General features: G+C 58.3%; 2 protein-coding genes and 2 non-coding genes across 5 annotated transcripts; 2 read left to right on the top strand and 2 right to left on the bottom strand.

Moving 5' to 3' along the window:
• Positions 1-1,699: 1,699 nt before the first annotated feature.
• On the bottom strand, positions 1,700-1,772 carry TRNAF-GAA (transfer RNA phenylalanine (anticodon GAA)). Its single transcript has one exon. It is a non-coding gene; the product is annotated as a tRNA-Phe (tRNA).
• A 130-nt stretch (positions 1,773-1,902) lies between these two features.
• On the top strand, positions 1,903-1,976 carry TRNAN-GUU (transfer RNA asparagine (anticodon GUU)). Its single transcript has one exon. It is a non-coding gene; the product is annotated as a tRNA-Asn (tRNA).
• Positions 1,977-2,125: 149 nt separating this feature from the next.
• On the top strand, positions 2,126-9,440 carry NDUFS7 (NADH:ubiquinone oxidoreductase core subunit S7). Of its 2 annotated transcripts, XM_074351302.1 has the most exons (9): positions 2,126-2,249; positions 3,614-3,647; positions 4,464-4,532; positions 5,044-5,161; positions 6,389-6,568; positions 6,647-6,693; positions 7,396-7,484; positions 8,793-8,941; positions 9,166-9,440. In XM_074351302.1, exons 1-9 carry the CDS (start codon positions 2,234-2,236, stop codon positions 9,433-9,435), a joined length of 972 nt encoding a protein of 323 aa, XP_074207403.1. In that variant the 5' UTR covers positions 2,126-2,233; the 3' UTR covers positions 9,436-9,440. The 2 variants fall into 2 exon arrangements, with proteins under 2 accessions (XP_074207403.1, XP_010964940.1); XM_010966638.3 differs by lacking the exon at positions 8,793-8,941 and having other exon boundaries at positions 2,133-2,249; positions 9,166-9,369.
• Positions 9,441-10,140: 700 nt separating this feature from the next.
• Positions 10,141-13,243, bottom strand: GAMT (guanidinoacetate N-methyltransferase). The gene is made up of 6 exons (XM_074351303.1): positions 12,982-13,243; positions 11,839-11,984; positions 11,585-11,648; positions 11,204-11,271; positions 10,901-11,011; positions 10,141-10,488 (listed from the first exon to the last, which is right to left on the bottom strand). Exons 1-6 carry the CDS (start codon positions 13,160-13,162, stop codon positions 10,348-10,350), a joined length of 711 nt encoding a protein of 236 aa, XP_074207404.1. The 5' UTR covers positions 13,163-13,243; the 3' UTR covers positions 10,141-10,347.
• Positions 13,244-18,272: the final 5,029 nt, after the last annotated feature.

The raw sequence follows: 18,272 nt of genomic DNA, 5'->3' as shown, positions 1-18,272 counted from the left end.
CCAGGGCCTGCACCGCTGCCCTGGCCGCCATCTGCTGCGCCCAGCCCATCCATCCCTACACCTCCTTTCAGCCGGACCCGAGGCCCGGGGCTGCCTTTTCTCAAGTGGGTTTCCTTTTCTGCTGCCCAGACGGCTGGAGGGACAGTCAGCCCCCCAGTCACGTTTAAGCAGAACCAGTTCCTGGAAGGGGTATTTTCCTTCCTGCACTTCGGCACCTCTCCAAGCCCACTGTTTATCTACAAAATTGACTTAAAAAGTAGTACACGGAGTGAGAATCTCAAGTCAGAAGCAGGTCTGTGCAGTGCAGAGGATCCCTGCCCCCGCGCCCCCCCCCCCCGTTAGTCTGTACTGCTTAGGCTTTCCTGTGCCCGGCCGGCCCCTCCTCCTCCAGCCGCTGGTCCCCCTCCTCCCTCCCTGCCCCATCAGACCTGCTTCTGGTGGGGCAGGTTCCCCATTTCAGGGCTCTCCTGTGACACCCCAGGGTCTTGACCCAGGTTCTTACCTCCCCCATCCACCTCCCCTCCCCATCCACTCCCTCAGCCTGACATGCTGATTGCCACTCCTGTGTTCGTTGTCTTTCCCTGCGTGACCCAGCCCCTGGAGGCTGGAGACAGCCTTTTCCAGCCACCTGCCTCTCGTGGTCTCTGTGTTGGGAATTCAAGAGCAGTTTGTCTGGATGGGTGGTTCTGTGGTCTCATGAGGTCCCCGTCAGATGTGCCCCAGGGTTGCACCACCTAAAGGCTCTGGTGGGGTTGAGGGCTCGGCTCCCAGAGCGAGGACATCAGGGAAAAACCGTCTGAATAAAGCCGGGACTTGGGTTAGTGAATGTATCCACGTTGGCTCATGAATTGTTAACATCAGTGTATGAAGTGAACAGCAGGGCAGACTGGGTGCTGGGGCCAGGAAACTGTACTGTGTTTGCAACTTTTCCCTGAATCAGATAATTCTAAAGTACAAAGTTTATTTAAATAAAAAACAAAAAACAGCCCCACAGCATAGTCAGTTGTGGGAACTGAGGATGAGGAAGGTTTGCACATGGCAGGTGTCAGATTCCTGTGGACAGAGGCCCTGGGGCCACCCTGCTCTTTTCTCCTGTGTGCAGACTGGGATGCTGATGCGCCCTTCCCCGGACCTCGAGTGCCTGAGAGCCTCGACCCGGCCCGGCTCTGTTCAGCATCCTCACGCAGTTGGGATCCAGGACACACCTGGGGTGGTCCTTGTCAGGACCCAGCCCTGCTGCTCACCTGCATTCGCCCTTTCCAGCCTCAGTTTCTCTATGTGTAAAATGGGCAGAATACAGGCACCCAGCAGGATGGTCACAAACGCCATCTGAGCGGAAGGTGCTTTTGCAAACTCCGTCTTGCCACTGTTAGTGTTGAGTAGTGTCCTTTTTTACAATTAGCATTCGTTCTAATTCTCCCACTTAAAAAATATTGGAAATCAGGGTAGGGAAAGGCGATGGGGTTGGGGGGAGCATTGGGGCTGGAATCATAGTTTTGGGGGTGGGGCCTGGGTTGAGGCCTTGTTCTGTCCAAACCCTCTCGCCTTGGTAGGAGCCAGCAGCCCAGCTCCTCATCTGCAGCATGGAGAATATTCTGGGGAGGTAAAGACCCCCACGTTCTGGCTACGGGAAAGCTGGGAGCAGCTGGATCAGTTCCGAGTCCAAATGAACGATGTTCGTTGGGGGCGCCAAAATGTTTGCCGAAACCCGGGATCGAACCAGGGACCTTTAGATCTTCAGTCTAACGCTCTCCCAACTGAGCTATTTCGGCTGGGCGGCAGGGGCCGTTCCCGCCCCGACTCCGCCCCACGCCGCGAAGCCCGTGCTCAGACGTAGCTCGGGCCCCTCGCGCGGGCCGCGCATGCCTTATAGGCTCACGCAGGCAGTGGGGTTGTAGCACTGTCTCTGTGGCGCAATCGGTTAGCGCGTTCGGCTGTTAACCGAAAGGTTGGTGGTTCGAGCCCACCCAGGGACGGGCGTGTAGTTTTGTTTCGAACAAGAAAGTAGTGGGCGGCTCCCCTGCTTTGGCTGGAATGCTCACCCCCACCCATAAGTCCTTTTATCCCTCCGGGGCATCCAGGGACGTGCGGCGAGGGGCGAGCGCGGAGGCGGAACGTCCCCGCCCGGGTTCCGGTTTCCGCACACCAGCCGAGCCGCTTTGGGCGACGGCCCCGGGGACCCGGAGCGCTATAGCGGACGGACTGTAGAGGTTGTCTGAAGGCCGAGGCCAAGATGGCGGCGCTGGCGGGTGAGCGGGTCAGGGCGCTGGGGTCGGGGCCGCGGCTCGCTCCGGGCGCTTTCCCGTGCGGCTGCTCGAGGAGGTGGAGGTGGAGGCGGGGGGCGGCCCAGCCTCCCAGCCTCGGCGGGGAGCCGGGGTGGGGGCTGAAGGGGCCCAGGCTCGCCCGCGGATGCTGCCCTTGAAGCTCCCGGGAGGAGGTGGCGCGCGGTTGCGCCTGGATAGGCGAGGAAACTGAGACCCAGGGAGGGGCCGGGACCAATGGAGGTCACGCGGCCTGGCCGGGCAGAGACGCGACCCCAAGGCGCCTTGCAACCCCCGGGAACGTGACGGTTGCCCGCAGAGCAGGCGTCCTAAACCGGGCTGCTCCTGCGACTTTTCCTCCTCAGATTAGCGGTTAAACGCGTGGGATGAAATCCATAGGGTCGCGAAGGAGGGCGGTTCTACTGAGAGACAGTTGTGAAGATACTGTCTCCAAACTGGGGGTGAGGAGTGAACACGTTCCTTGACCCGGAGTTGGCTGCAGCCTCTATGTCGCGGTTAGGAAACCACTGTGATTGCTGGTCCTTCCAAGACTGCTGTGGTTAGCTGGCTGTCGTCAGAATTTAAGGAAAGGCCAATTTTCAGTAAGACATTGGTGACAAAAGGCGGGTATTTTCCTTTGCCACGCAAGTTCACCAGTCTACTGAATCCTCACCAGTGGCCTCTTGCTAAAGTGCCTGGTCCAGAGGCTGGAATCCCTTCAGAGGTGAAGGGCATTTTACTGTGCTGTGAGCTCATCCAAAGCCCTGAATTTTCAGGTGGGGAAGCTGAGGTTCAGGGAATGGCAGCTCACACAAGAGTCCAGGCCTGGGCAGTTAGCCTGTCTTCGGTGCCCAGAATCTGAAACCCTAGACCTCCCAGCCCAGGGCCTGGAGCCTTGCTAATGGAGATAGAACAGAGTGATAGGATCCAGAGGGCCTGGGGAGCCAGTGTAGATCCAGCTGTCTGAGCCGAAGCCTGCCTTGTGAGAAGGGCCAGCACGGCATGTGTGGGCAGGACCCTCCAGGCAGCAGGGACAGCAAGTGCAAAGGCCCTGAGGCAGGAACGACACTGACCTGTTTGAGGAGGGAAGAGGGCCCTGGTGTGGAGTGTGGGTTTTCTTCCATAGGTTGTAGGGTTTTAAGCAGGAGAATGACACTATCTGGTTGATATTTTGAACGATCACTTTTTACCAGTTTCTTAAATGGAATTTAAACAGACAGTGGTGAAAGGGAGGGCATATGGCGGGGTGGGGTGGTGTCTGCTATGCAAACACTGGAGGCTGGACTCTGCAGGCCGGTGGTTTCTGGTGCTGCCCGCAGCTCGCTGACCCCCCATTGTGGTTCTCTCCGCAGCTCCCAGGCTGCTCCGCCCAGTCCTCGCTCTGCGGTGAGTGCCTGCACCTCTGATCCTGCCCACCTGCAGTGAGGCCCTGGCAAGGCAGGCTCAGAGGAGGATATCAGTGCCTCAGATGCGGGAGGGACCCTCAGCCGCTGCTGAAGGCCATGGGGGCTTGCAGTCTACACTTTAGCAGGAGACGTGCAGGCCCCTCTTGGGAACGGTTCCCTATGGTGGATTCAGACCCATGTCTGCCTGCCCTGGTGCCGTCAGAACTCAGTTGATACCTGTCGCAGGGAGGCATGTGGCACGTGTGCTCAGGTGGCAGCCCCATGCAGGCGTCCTTGGGATGGGGAGGCAGGCGGCTGCCAGGCCCTCTGTGTAGACGGAGCCCCGATCTCGAACCCCCGTGCCGTGGGATCAGGGACGTGGCAGCTCTAAGGGGAAGGTCTTCCTGATGAAGGGGAGTTGGGGCTTCCAGGAGGGCATGGACTGGGGCTGACTTTGTTTTGATAAGGCCCTTTTCCCAGGAATAAAATACGTATTCACTGTAAAGCAAAGGGAAATGGGAAAAACGAGGGAAGTATAAAATGAAAATGAGACATCCTCTGGACCAAGGATTGGGGGACTTTTTCTGTTAACGGGCCAGATGGTAATTGTATTTGGCCTTGCCTCTGAACAAACAGCCACAGAAATCAAGGAAAGGAATGGGTGTGGCTGTGTGTCAATAAAGCTTTATTTGTAAAAACACATGGAGGCCCAGACTTGGCCCCTGGTCAGTTTCCCCATCTTTGCCCCAGGGTGGCCCCTGTCACAGCATGTCAGGGCAACCCTGGCTCTTCTCACGCGTGGCCCATCTCCCTGCAGCTCCCATGTGGGTGCAGCTGCACAGGTGTGCAGTGTCCATTCGAGTGTGGCCACAGACAGCCTGAGCAGGTGAGGCCGGCCTTCCCAGGAGCCCAGGCACCCTGAAAACCCTCCCCACCCCACCCCAGCACAGCCGCGGCCCAGGGCGACTCTGGGGTCCTCCTACCACGTGACAGGGTCCCTTCCCTCGGAGTCCTGACCAGCTCCCTCCTGCGTGTCCAGGCTGATTCCTGCATGTCTCCAAACCAGAGGACCCTCACTAGAGAGGGTGTCAGACCTGGTGTTTTCCAGATGGAGAAGCCAAGTCTCTGAGGGGACAGGGTCCTACAGGGGCTGCAGCGAGGTGGCCAAGGCATGTGCACTGGGTCCTTCGTTCCTGGGTCCTGACCTGGGCCTGGGTGTGGGGACACTGCAGACCCCGGCTCCACAGCCCCTCCCTGTGCTGCTCCTGGGACCTGCCGTGACCTCGTGACCCTGGCTGGTCTTGCCCTCTGAGAGGCTGTTCTGTGCTGGGCCCCAGGGTGGGGTCCCTGGGGGTGGCTGCCTTGCTGACACTTCCCGTGCTGTGTCCCATGCCCAGCACTCAGCCTGCTGTGTCCCAGGCCGGAGCTGTGGTCCCCAAACCTGCCGCACTTCCCAGCAGCCGAGGCGAGTATGTGGTGGCCAAGCTGGATGACCTCATCAACTGGGCCCGCCGGGTGAGCCCCCACCCTGTCTGTGTCCTTCGTTCCCTGCCACGTGCTCACCCACACTCACGCGGGGCCACCTCGTATGGAGACCCCTGTGTCTTTGATTCTGCCCCAGGACCCCCTACCCTAGGTCCTGCCCCCATCTGTCCCTCAGCCCCCATGACAACCCACCCCCTTCTCTCCTCCCTCTGCCTTCTGTTCACCCTTCTCTTGTCTCTTCTAACGTAAAACTAATTTTTTTAGCTGAAAAGTAATCTCCAATGAGAACAGTAACTCCTTCCCAGCAAACACACTAAGCCCCACCCCACCCCACCCTGCCACACCCCCGGTGTTAGCTGGGGGACAGTCTGTGCGCTTGTGTACTTGTCCGTGTCTCCCGTGGGACATGTGTCCTGTGTTCCGGGACAGTAGCTCCTTTCAGTGTCTTTGGAGTGTCTGGCCAGGACAGGCTGGTAACAGTCCCCTCTCGACGGCGGTTGCTGTCTGTGTGTCCGGCCCTCCAGGCCCACGGCACCAGGGTGCCAATGTCCACTGTGGCCATGTGTTCTCAGGGTTGGGCCGCTCAGGCTACATCCAGGTGGCCGTGCTGTGTTGGGCAGCCCTTGCCCGCCGTGCGGCCCCAGCTCTGTCACCTGCACAGGGTAACGGGCCTCGTCCGGATCCCAGACTAGACACGGACGAGTGGAGGGCACAGCTTCAGGGGATGTCGGGCACCAAAGGATTTTGGGAACAGTCTGAGGGCAGCCGAGGGCATCCAGGAGGACTTCCTGGAAGCACTGGCACTTTGAGTCCAGGAGGTGTTGGGAACAGGGTGCTCAAAGGGGCTGAGCTCCGGGTCTGGATCTACGCCGCTGGACACTTGGAGTAGCCCGTGCCTCGTCGAGAAGATGGGGTTTAGGGTACACTGGGCTTAGGGTATGTGAGCTGTATTATTCAAATGGATTTCACTCGGCTTTGGGTTTTTCTGTTTGTTTCCCTTTTTTGGTAATGTGGCTGCTGGGAAGTGTTGACCCTTAGGCGTAACTCACTTTACTCTCTGGTTGGGTGCTCCTGGGCTGGGGACCAGGGTCCTAGGGGCCTTGGAAGTCTGGACGTCAAAGGGCCACTGTGGGGGGGGATGGCTAATGTGGTGTTCTCCCAGAAGACGAGGAATCGAGATTGTGCTGTGACGTCGCCCACTTTCCTTAAACACGGTGGGCTAGGCGTCACTCACGGGCGCCCCGCCCTGCCCCGCAGAGCTCCCTGTGGCCCATGACCTTTGGCCTGGCCTGCTGCGCTGTGGAGATGATGCACATGGCGGCTCCGCGCTATGACATGGACCGCTTCGGCGTGGTCTTCCGCGCCAGCCCGCGCCAGTCGGACGTGATGATTGTGGCCGGGACGCTCACCAACAAGATGGCCCCGGCGCTCCGCAAGGTGGGCCCAGCCCCCTGCCTGCCCGCCTCCTCCCGCCACCCTGGCTGGAGCCACGGGCAGACCCTCTGTCTCTTCCAGGTCTACGACCAGATGCCCGAGCCCCGCTACGTTGTGTCCATGGGGAGGTGAGTGGGGCGGGCGGGGTGAGAGCCCAGCCAGCGCCTCTGCCGCCTTTTCCTGTGCTGCTGTTGGATCTAGGGCGTCCAGCGTGCACCCTCCTGTGCTGTCTGAGGCGCTCCCCTGTCCCCACCGCCCGTCCTGGTCCTTTGCCCCATGACCCGGGGACGCCGGCCTCCTTACCACATAGCCACTTCTCCCTGTCAGTAAAAGCTGTTTGGTCACTTAACTTTTTTTTGTCGTGGTAGAATCCACATACTATAAAATTCACCCTTTCAAAGTGCACAATTCCGTGGGTTTTAGTGCATTCATCCTGTGCAACGGTCAGCTCTGTCTAGTTCCAGAACATTCCATCACCCCAAGAGGAAGCCCCGTCCCCATTAGCAGTCACCCCCACCCCCCCCAGCCCCTGGCAGCCAGGAGCCCTTCCCCGTGTCTGGGGACTGGCCTGTTCTGGACGCCTCACACCCATGGAGTCGCATGCTGTGTGTCCTCCTGTTTCTGCTTCCCTCCCTGAGCTCGTGTGTTGCGGGCCCGTCTGCTTCTGCTCCCAAGGGTCTGTCTTTGCTGTGGCTTCTGTCCTGGTCTTGCCCCTTTCTGACCGCCTAGCACCGGCTGTGGCTGGAGGCAGGTGCGGGTGGGGGGCAGGCGTGGAGGAGGAGAGGCCGGGGTGGCCCGAGCGGCGCTCAGGGCCGGCGCTCCCCCCACAGCTGCGCCAACGGAGGCGGTTACTACCACTACTCGTACTCCGTGGTGAGGGGCTGTGACCGCATCGTGCCCGTGGACATCTATGTCCCAGGTAAGCCACCCACCCGGTTCCTGGAAGCCCCTGCTGAGATGATGGGCTCCCACCATTTCCAGGAGGAGCAGCTTTGGGCCCAAGAAGAAGAGTGGCAGCCCGCCTCTCCCTTGGGTCCCCTGACAGTCTCCACGGCTGTAGCATCTTTAACATTATCCAGACGGCAGACGAGGGCTGTGATGGTTCCGTGTGGTTCCACCTAATAGAAACAAGTTCCCTGGAACCCAAGAACCATGCCTACCGGTTTTCATGCGGGTGCAGGGTGTTGAGACCCCTGGCACCCTGGATTGCCAGAGTCGCCAGATTTAGCCAGTGAAATTGCAGGGTGCCCAGTTAACTTGAATGTCAGGAAAACAAGAACTATTGTTTTTTCTTAGTATAAGTACATTCCATGCAATATTTGGGATATACTTACACTACAGAAAGGACCTGAATCTGCCTGAAGTTCACGTTTCACTGGGTGTTCTTTCCTTTGTCCGGCCACCCTGTGAGACTCCCATGCTGGCTGGGGTGACAGCCAGGGCGTAGGCCCCGACCGTGGTCAGGGGTCACTTTCCCTGGGGACAGGGGACAGAGACTCCTTGTTCTTGGCCATTTTGTACCTCACTCTCAGTGCAGGCACAGAAAGCTCAACCCCGAGTTTCTGGAGAGGAGAGTACATTCCATGTCATGATTCCTGGTCGTCCAGAAGTTTAAGTTATGTTCTGGCATGTCTGTCTCAGAAGGCAGAAAAACAGGTTTTGACCCCAGGTTAGAGTGAATTGGGAAATGGCGTTGATCTGTGGGGCATTTTGCAGATATCTGAGTGCTTTTCCAGGCCCCAGACCTGTTTGGGGCAGCACTGGGCCAGGCTCTGGGGGAGCCCTCAGGCTGTGGGGGACAGAGCCTGATGCAGACTATTGGGCGTTGAGGGGTGCATAGGAGTCCACTCTGTGGGCTTGTTAACCTTGACCAGGAGCCAGATCCCTGGTCTTTGCTGCTTGTTTGACACCTGACTTCAGGCACGTCTCCTCTCAGAGCCTCAGTTTCTGCATCCGCAGTGGGCTGTTAGGGTAGTCCTGCTAGGACTGAGCCCCAGGCCAGGGCGGATGGGGCAGGGTCAGCTCTAAGTAAATGACTATGGATGACAGCTGTTTCCTTGGCCCTTCTAGGCCTGTCATGTCTCGGGTGGTTCCTGCTCCTCCTGGCTGGGGTACTGGGGGCAGGACTGTGGGGAGCCTGTCCGTGGGGGCGTCCTTCCTCAGTCTGTGGACCGTGTGGGCCTCCCAGTCTGACCTGGCCACTCTTTTCCCTCTCATCTGTCCCCAGACCTTCCCAAGGGTCCTCACCAGGGGCCATCACGGCCTGGGGTCAGCAGGCCGCCTGCACATGTCCTCAGTCCCAAGCTAAGTCACATGGAGGGATGGCTGTGGACAGGGCAGCCAGGGCCCCCCCGCCACCCACATCTCAGCCGGGAGGTCAGTCCCGGGGTCCCCGGCTGCCAGTGTCAGGAGCTTGGGCACTGGCCTCAGCTGGCCCCCGCCACTCACCTTGCTGGCTCCTTCCCTGTGATGGGCCCAGCCCCCTGGCCCTCTGGGTGCAGATCTAAGGGGGTGCCGGGTGGGGCCCCACCTTGGCCCTCCCTGCCCTGGGAGGTGGTCCGGCCCGGCCGGCTGCAGACCCACGCTGCCCCCGCCCACAGGCTGCCCGCCCACGGCCGAGGCCCTGCTTTACGGCATCCTGCAGTTGCAGAGGAAGATCAAGCGGGAGAAGAGGCTGCGGATCTGGTACCGCAGGTAGCGCCACCGCTCCCCGCCTGCGCCCCTCTCCTCCGCCGCCGCCGCCGCCACTCCCCACCTGCACATCTTCTGGGAAGGTGGCCAATAAACCAGACAGACCCACTCCAGCCAGCAGCCTGCGCCACGTGCTGTGTGGGCTGGGAGCTGGCGGGGGACTGCCCGGGCCCTGTTAGCCTCACTCTCTCCTGTGTGTGGAGACACGGAGGCCCCAGGTGGATGGTTGGGCTCAGCTGGGGGCCCACACTGGCCCCTCCTTGGACCTGCACTCGGCCTGGCCCCTGGCCCTGCCATAAACACAGGGAGTGGATGGGTCCCAGAGCTGGTCGGGGGGAAGCGGACAGCACTGGGGCGACCAGCTGGGCCGCAGGGTGTCCCTGCACTGGGGCCGGAGGGGCGTGGAGTCTGAGGAAGCGAGCGCCGTACAGCGGCATCGCTGTGCCGGGCGAGGGACACTGCACGCCCAGGGGTGGGCAGAGGATGCTGCTGGGAGGGGTGCCAGGTTGAAAGGCTCTGCTTAATTCTGTGGTTCAGCCTGACTGGGTGGGATCAGAGGCCCTCCCTCCTGAGTGGCCCGAGTGTCTGGACGTTGGGGCTGCCACCCTCTGTGCAGTCCTGACCTAGTTCCACCTCCTCTCAGCACCCCAGTGCCCACCAGGGGGAGAAGGAGGGAAGGATGAGAGTGTCTGTCCACTCCAGTGCACTCGTCCCTGCTGCAGGGGGCGGGTGGCATCGGGGGGTGATGGGCAGTGACCGCCACGGGCACCGGGTGGGATCACAGGCAGGTTCAGTCTTCGGAGCGGGGCAACCACCATCTCGCTGAAGGCCCACTTCTTACTTTTTGGAGGGACAGGGAGAGTAAGTGAGAGCACACTTCCTGGTCACGCTGCCGACTGGCCCAGCCCACTGTTAGTATTTATTTCACCCCCAAGACCCTGAGGGGAAGGTAGTCCCGTGGCAGAGGTTAGGGGAGCCTGCTGACGTGAGTCGACCAGGGCGGTGAGAGGCCAGAGCCCGCACCCCCAGCCAACAAAGGCACTGAGTAGGGGCTTGGGGGTTGGGGCTCCGTGAGCCGGTGGCCTATGGGCTCAGTGCTTGGTGACGAGGGGCGTGATCATCTGCGGGAAGGCGTAGTAGCGGCAGTCAGGCGGCGGGACCAGCTCCATGACCTGCGTGCGGATGTTCTCCTGCCTGAAGCCTGCCTCCAGCAGGGCAGGCACCTGGGTCTCCTGGCCAGAGGGAGGGGCCAAGTCACCTCCAGGGCCCTGGGCCTCATGAGATACCCTGTGACCCACCCTTCCTAGGGGGCATCCTCTTATCAGGCCTTTATCCATCACCGGGCATCACCAGACTGCCCACCTGCACATCCAGGCAGAGGGAATTGAGTGGACAAAGGTGGCTGCATTAATGAGATGCTCTGGGATGCCGGTGGGCCTTCCAGCTGGGGTGCGGAGCCTGGGCTGACTCCCTAATCCCAAGGGTACTGGGGAACCACTGAAGGTCCTTGAGCCAGGGAGGGACCTTGCTTGGTTTCTCAGGGGAGCCGAGGGACCCTCCCTGTCACAGATGACTCCAGCTGCCTCCCCACCCAAAGCTCCCTGCGGTGGGGGTGGGGCAGGCCAGGGAGCAGTAGACTGGTACCTCGAACATGATGGTGATGTCTGAGTACTTAGATTTCATCAGCTCCCCCCAGGAGGTGAGGTTGCAGTAGGTGAGGACACCCCCTGGCTTCAGTAGGCGGAAGGCATGGTCCTGGGAGGGGGGATAGTGGTCAAGAGGGAGGTCTGGGTGTGGGCAGAGGCATCCCCAGTGGACCTGCTGGGTCCTGGCAGGTCAGGGGAACAGCAGAAGGAGAGGGGCCCTCTGTGTGGATGACAGATGCCCCCCCAGGCTGATCCCCCACCCTGTGGCCGGCAGACCCCACCCCACCACCAGTGATCCTACCCTAATGAAGTTGAACTGGTGTGTGTGCCAGGTCTCCTCAGACAGCGGGTACGTGTCATACAGGATCCCTGCTCGGGAGGATGGAAGCCACGTGGTCAGGGCCAGGTGGCGGCAGCACCGGGATGGTGGCTGTGATCGCAAGTGGGACTTGAACACGGCCAGGAGCCCCAGAGTTCACTGTGCTTGGGCTGCTCTATGAATTGTGTCCCATTTGGTCCCTCCTTGAGGTGTCCAGGCACCTGAGTACCAGGCCCTTGTGTGTGTCTGTCCCTGCCCCCCAGGCTCTGCCACCCCAGTGACGTGTTCTTTAGAGGTCCCTCCACAAGCAAAGGAAATCCAGGCAGAGGCCCTCCCCTTTCCCAGCTCCCAGAGCCCTCTCACCATCAAAGTGACTGTCTGGCAGGGTCGGTGCCACCTCCTCCCACAGGCCTTTCAAGGGAACCACCTTGGGGCAGGGGCGGAAAAGAGGAGGCTGAGGATCCGGGAGGACCCAGGATTTCTCCACCTGTTTCGCGGGGGGGGGGGGGGGCGCAGAGGCACTCCCAAGGGAGACCACCTCCTCCACGTCTGCTACTACCCCAGTCCCCAACCGCCTGTGGGGGCAGGGCTGAGGGGTTGCGGGCAGAGCTGGGCACCTTGTGGGGCTGCTGCTGGGCCCAATCCTGGAGCCGGTGGAAGACGCCGTCATTGCACTCAATGATCCAGTGCTCATCGATGGAGGCCTCCTGCACCTTGGTGGCTGCGATGGCCATGCCGAAGCCCACCTCCAGGACCCGGCCCCCTGGGCAGACAGAGAGTCCAGGCCTCATTCACTGGGTGGGGCTGGGGAGGCTGCCTGGAGGAGGGGGCGCAGGGGCAGGGCCTCAGCACAGAGGAACATTTGCCACAAGAACTGGACGGCACAGCAGAGCAGAGGTGGTGGAGGGGGGAGGTAAGACAGAACACAGCAGCCCTGAGAGGGAACAGTGTGGGCCCTGGCCAGCAGCCAGAGAGGGTGGCCTGCCAGAGAAGCCATGGACAGCGGCTTATAGGCCAGTCCGGGGGAAGGTCAGAGCCTGGACTTTGAGCCCTGGCCCAGGCTGTTTGCACTGGCGGCGCTTATCTCTTGATTTGGATACTCCCCCTGCCCCCCAACAATGAGCAAAGTAAGGACAAGGGAGCACCAGGATTCAAGGCTGGGACAGCGCGGGGCAGGGATTGGACCCCATTGGATCAAAGAGGGAGGAGGAGAGAAACGCCCTTACCATGCAGGGACACTGGATGTGCCCATTTGCCAGGTGGGAACACAGAGGCCCAGAGGTGGCACGCCTGACCTCTGGCGGACCGGGGGGAGTCCTCGGCACCCCGTGGGCTCTGACGCCGGGTGACGAGGGTCACCCCTAACAGCTGTCTCCCAGCCTCAGCTTTCCCCGAGCTATTCTTAGCTGGGGCGGGCCTCGCGCAACTCCTGGGCGAGGGCTCCTGGGCAGCACCTCGCCAGGTCGCCGCCACGCCGCTCACCCCGACCCCAGGCTGAGTTCTGCGTCTGAGCGTCCATTCCCCAGACCCAGCCCGTCCTCATCCCGGCGTCGGAGCCTCACTACCCCCGGAGAGGAAGATCCCGATACTCAGGGCGCCTGCGGCGCCCCAGGACTCCCCCGTTGCCCCTGTTAGCAGCCCCAGTTCCCCGGCGAGAAAAGAGGCGGAGAGGCTCCGATGCGCGCCGCCGGAGAGCAGGCTGGCCCTGGGTCCGAGCGGCCCCGGCCTGGGTTGGCCCCCGCGCGCCCGGCAGGGGCTACCTTTGGAGGAGGCGGCGGCCGCCAGCGCGTGCATGTAGGGGGTCTCCCAACGCTCCATCACCGGCTTGCCCAGGATCTGCAGGTGCGTGTCCGACGCGTCGTAGGCCGCGGGCGCGGCGCGCCACGCGGGGCTGCAGTTCTCGCCGGGCGCGAAGATGGGGGTCGCGACGGGGGCGCTCATCGTGCTGGCTGGACGGCGCGCCCCACAAACTCTGGACGCGTAGGGCCTTGTCCCTGCAGGGCCTTCTGGGCAGGGGCGGGCGGGGGCGGGACGCGAGTGGGCGGTGGGCGGGGCCGGGGCGGGACCTGAGCAGGCCGGGGGCGGGGCCACGCGGACCGCGAGCGGACGTGCATGGTGGCCCGAGCAGCTTGTAGCCGCCTGGGCGCTGAAGGCGGCCCCACTGGGTCCTCGCCCCGTGAGGCCCCCTCCTCGCTCAGCCTTCGGAGCCTGCTTGGCGGAATAGGCCCAGCAGCGAGCCCTCGGGGTCCTCCCCTGTCGGTTTCCTGCGTCGGTTTCCTCACCTGTCACTTTGCTGGAGTGTGGTCTAACATTTTCCAGGTGAAATGGAGAACCCTGTGAGGCCACCCCAGGTATAAATCTTTCCATGTTCTCCATTTGTTGTTTGTAGAAAATAGTCTTCATTCAGCCGGCTTGACCTTCCGTGAGTTCCAAAGGGCAGATTCAAGCAGTTGCTAATCAGGGAAGGGAGGGAGTGCGGAAAGCAAGGAGCAACAGTCAAGAAACAGTTGTGCAGGCAACTATATTCAATACTTTGGAAAGGCCTGTAATGAAAAGGAATATATATGTGTAACTTTATCTGTGATCTCTCAGCAGACAAAATACATTCTTTACTAGGCGTGTTTCCCCTAACAAACTGGTAGCCCCAGGTAATGCCTACCTTATCAGAGGCACAGACCCCCACCACCCTTCAGGGACCCTAAACCTCTTACCTCACCTACAACCAGAGACTTGTCACAAGCTGATCGGGCACCTTGTGACCTGACCTTATAAAATACCCCAATAACCAGCCCTCGGGGCTCACGCAGGCACCCCTCACCTGTGTGGCCGCTGTTGTCTATGGCAGTGTACCCTGATAAACTTTCTATTCTTATACTTAAACTCTGGTAGATTCTTTTACTGAACCCATGGCCCCATGTCCCCGTACAGGCTGCCCCGCTGTGCACACATTTGGTGGCCCATACGTGGCTAGGACTCTGGGGGAGCCGTTTGGGCTTCTCTGTCTTTCTCGACCTCCCTACAGGGGTCTCCCCCTGGCTTGGTGGGACACTGTTCTGGAGCCAGATCGCCAAGGCAGGCTTCCCTCTTCTGCCTTCCTTTCCTGTCTCATACCTTCCTGCTGCTCCCTAGTGTTCGGAAATTCCCTGAAGTCCTTCACAGGACTGAGGAACCCTGGCTGGGCTACTCTCAGCCACCTCTGAACCTTGGTCTGACAGATGGGAATGACCCTGGCCTGCAGTGGTGAATGCACGTGGGAAAGACATCTTTTCTTTTCTAGAAACTCTTCTCTCCCCACTCCTTGCTCTCTCCCTTCCTCTGACTGTGGCCCTCGAGACTGACTCCTTGGCTCTGGGGCCCAACCGCGTGGTTCCCCCTTGCACCTTCTCTGATTTTGCAAATCATGCCTCCAGACTGGCCATGCCTCCTGCCTCCAATCACCATGCCAGGTAGAAGTCACCAGAGGGTGAGCCCCCCCACTTTTTCTTTGCTTTTCGGCCCCTTGTGCGGGCTTTTTAGCCCTTGTGCTGGTTCTGGCCCTTGCACTGGTCAGCTCCTCTCTACACTGGAAATTCAGCCTCTCTCTTTCTGGGGGCACGCCCCAGAACAGAGTCTGTGCTGGTTTCCTTCTCTTTACTTCTTCTGTTCCCTGGGACTCACCTTTAGGTTACATTTTAAAACACTGGGATAAGTTTGATCCCCAGACATTAAAGAAAAGCAGCTTATCTTTTCCTGTAATGTTGCCTGGCCCCAATACCAACTTCCAGATCAGGAGACTTGGCCCCTTCATGGGACTCTGAACCATAAGACAATCTTCCAGCTTGATTCTTTCTTTTGCAAATTGGGAAAATGGTCCAAGGTCTCATATGTCAAGCCTTTATGGCTGTCTCTCGAAACTCAGATCTGGTTCTAGAAGGGACTGTCTGATGAGAACTTGTGCTGGTCAGTGTGTGATGGCCATGCATGAATGTGTTTTGTACCTTGTGTTCTGTCTTGTGAAATGGGAGATTCTGGTTCTGTTCCACTACAGAGCCCTGTTGGGCAAATTCTGTCTGACTGGAAAGCTTTTAATTACTAGCCTATGACTAAGAAACAGACAGTATTATGACAATATTCTCTAGACCCCAGGGAAAATAGGGTTAGGGAAGACTCTGAAAATCCCGAAACTGATTCTTTTTGTATATGCAGTTAGAGAAAAACTAGATGGAGACCTTTGCAAAATCCTGACGCTAAGAGAAAACTTCCTAGGAGAGAAGAGGTAAGGAAAGAGACAAAAGGAAGCCAGATGTGTCGCCGCCGCCTCTGCTCATTCAGGGCCGGGACCAGAGGTGCAGCCCAGAAATACTCCAGAGCCCACCAGTCCTTTCACCACCCCCAGAGCCTCCCCTACTAATCTGGAGGCGTGTCAGTGTCTTAAAAATATTTCTCTGGCCTTCAAGGGAACAAAGTCATTCTGGGAAGAGCTCACCTTTGAGATGCAAATATTCTACCTGGTCTTCTCAGGAACCCTTCTCTCGCCATCTTTTTAAAATGCAAATTTTGAGCAAGAGCAAGGCTCGGCCCTCAAGCTGTCCTGCCTTTGGGGATTATTACGAAGTTTAATTGAATTACTACAAAAACACTCTAGGTTTGTTTCTAAAGCTCAGTAATCTGAATGTACTTCATGATCTTAGACAGAGTTAAGTTAATCCAATTGTTAGGTTTATGGTCAGCTATGTAGGCCCAGTACTTCTGGGTTCCCTTGGAGGATTTCTCCACTCGAAGGATCCAACTGGTAGGCCCTTAGGAAATTTATTCTCAAGCAAAGAGATTGTACTTTTGTACAGGCCCCTAGAATTACTCAGTGGGATCCCTCACCTGGCTGATTCTTACCTGCGCCAATCCTGGCCGTAAATATGAATTGTCTTCAAAAGTAACCAGATATATAGTTCTAGAGGAGATTATAATGGCATTACTCTAGATCTGGGAAGAAGCAACAAGACGGGTATTTTCCTGGACCATAACAGACTAGTCAAACAGGTGGTCCAGAGGCTTTTTGCTACTGTTCACAAGGCCTAGTCCACTCACAGCCCATTGAGTGGCCTGTCAATGAAATCCTCACCTGACCTAGGAATGGGCACTCCTAGCGCTGTGGGACGAAATGCTCACGAAATGCCTCCCAAGCCGTGGCTGGATTTACGACCACGAGGGCACGTTCCCTCTGCCTCTGGGCAGGCTAAGTCAAGTTGCTGACCTTCCGCGCAGCCTGAAAGCTCAGGGCAGAGATCGGGAACACAGCGCTCTGTGCTCTGAGAAGACTGGCCTTTAGATAGTTAGGTGTTTTCAGGAAAAGATTTTATGAGCCAAATTCTTGTATCTCCGCATACCTAGAAAAGCACTAAGATCGTTCATGGTGACGTCTGCTTTGGGCACAAAGGAGAGCTGTCTTGTGGAACCACGTGGCTCCTACCATCCCACCCAAGGGGGCCGAGTGCTGCATGTTTAGCCCCGGTGTGTCAGGGATGTCAACGCTCACAGCGGACCCATCACTAAACAGCTCTCTGACTGGTTCTCCAGTGTGTTGTCCTAGATACCTGAAGGGATGAGCTCTTTCTTTTCAGACATTCCCAGATTTCTTCTCTCTGTTTTTACTGGGTTTAGCTGTCTATCTTGGTATTCACCTACTTTGTTGTTTTCCTCTCTCACAAAAATGATTGGTTTTGAGGTCCAAGATCTGTGAATTTAGAAACAGACCACTCCTCCAAGACTGCCGCCATGAGCCAAGCCCATGTCCTGGTGACACAGTCCCGGGATGCCGCTGGTGCCTCCTTCTGCTCCCACCTTAAGGCTGCAGGGGTGCCTCAGGGCCGCATAACCCCGGACAGACCGGCATGTTAGGCAGGGACAGAATGGCACCCCGAATTCAGCAGAAGTAGATATGGAAGAAGAAACCTTCACCTCTGTTCCAAAGAGCTGTCACTGCCAATCTGTCTGGGGGGAATGTTGGGCCCCTAACAAACCGGTAGCCCCAGGTAATGCCTACCTTATCAGAGTCAAACCCCGCTGTCCTTCACGGACCCTAAACCTCTTACTTCTCCTGCAACCAACCAGAGACTTGTGCACAAGCTGATCAAGCACCTTGTGACTGGACCTTATTAAACACCCCAAAAACCAGCCCTCGGGGCTCACACAGGCACCCCTCACCTGTGTGGCCGCTGTTGTCTATGGCAGTGTACCCTGATAAACTCCTTTCTATTCTCACACTTAACCTCTGGCTTTACCAGCCTGCGTGTCACTGGCTCACCACCCGGTCACCACATTGTGTCCCATGACATTTGATCCAAACATTCCAACACTACAGAGTTGGCCAACTCCAGTCTGCACGTCTCATTCCCCTTCTGTGGTTTTGGTCCAGCCTGTGAGCTAAGAATGTTTTAGGGTTTTCTTTTTTTTACATTTTTAAGCGGTTGAAAAAAAAAAATGAAAAGGCTAGTTCAAGACATGTGAAAATTATATGATAGTCACATTTGCATGTTGTTAAGTTTATAGTCATGGCCACTTGTTTATATGTGGACCTGGGTGCTTTCCGACCTCAACTACAGTGCAGAGTCACGGCCACCAAAGGCCGATGGCCGGCAAAGCTGAAAATATTTCCTGTGTGGCCCTGAGCCCACCCCTGTGCAAAGCAGCCCCCTGCCCCTTCATGGGAAGGGGAAGTCCATGCATCCATTCAGTGCAGGTGGAGCTTTGCACCCCAGGTTCCCAGTCCTGAGGCCGCTGGAGCAGCCAGCCTCCTGGGGGGCTGGACAAGGCTAGGTAGTAAGTAAATGACATTATTACAAGTCGCATGGCAGCAGTGACAGAACAAGGTCCCGGGATCCCAGCCCTGTGCCCAGGTATCTGCCCCACCAGGCGACATCCATGTTGCCATGTGTCTTTCTGTGTATATAGTATTACCTATAACTACAGTTTTTAAATTAAAAGAGACCAGATGGATATTTGTACATGCATGCCCATAGCAGCATCATGAACAGCCGAAAGACAGAAAAACCCCCATGTCTACTGATGAATGATG

Source organism: Camelus bactrianus, chromosome 22 (genome assembly GCF_048773025.1).
Source record: "Camelus bactrianus isolate YW-2024 breed Bactrian camel chromosome 22, ASM4877302v1, whole genome shotgun sequence".
NCBI lineage: Eukaryota > Metazoa > Chordata > Mammalia > Artiodactyla > Camelidae > Camelus > Camelus bactrianus.
The sequence above is the reverse complement of the archived record's forward strand: the minus strand, read 5'-3'. Positions and strand labels throughout refer to the sequence as shown.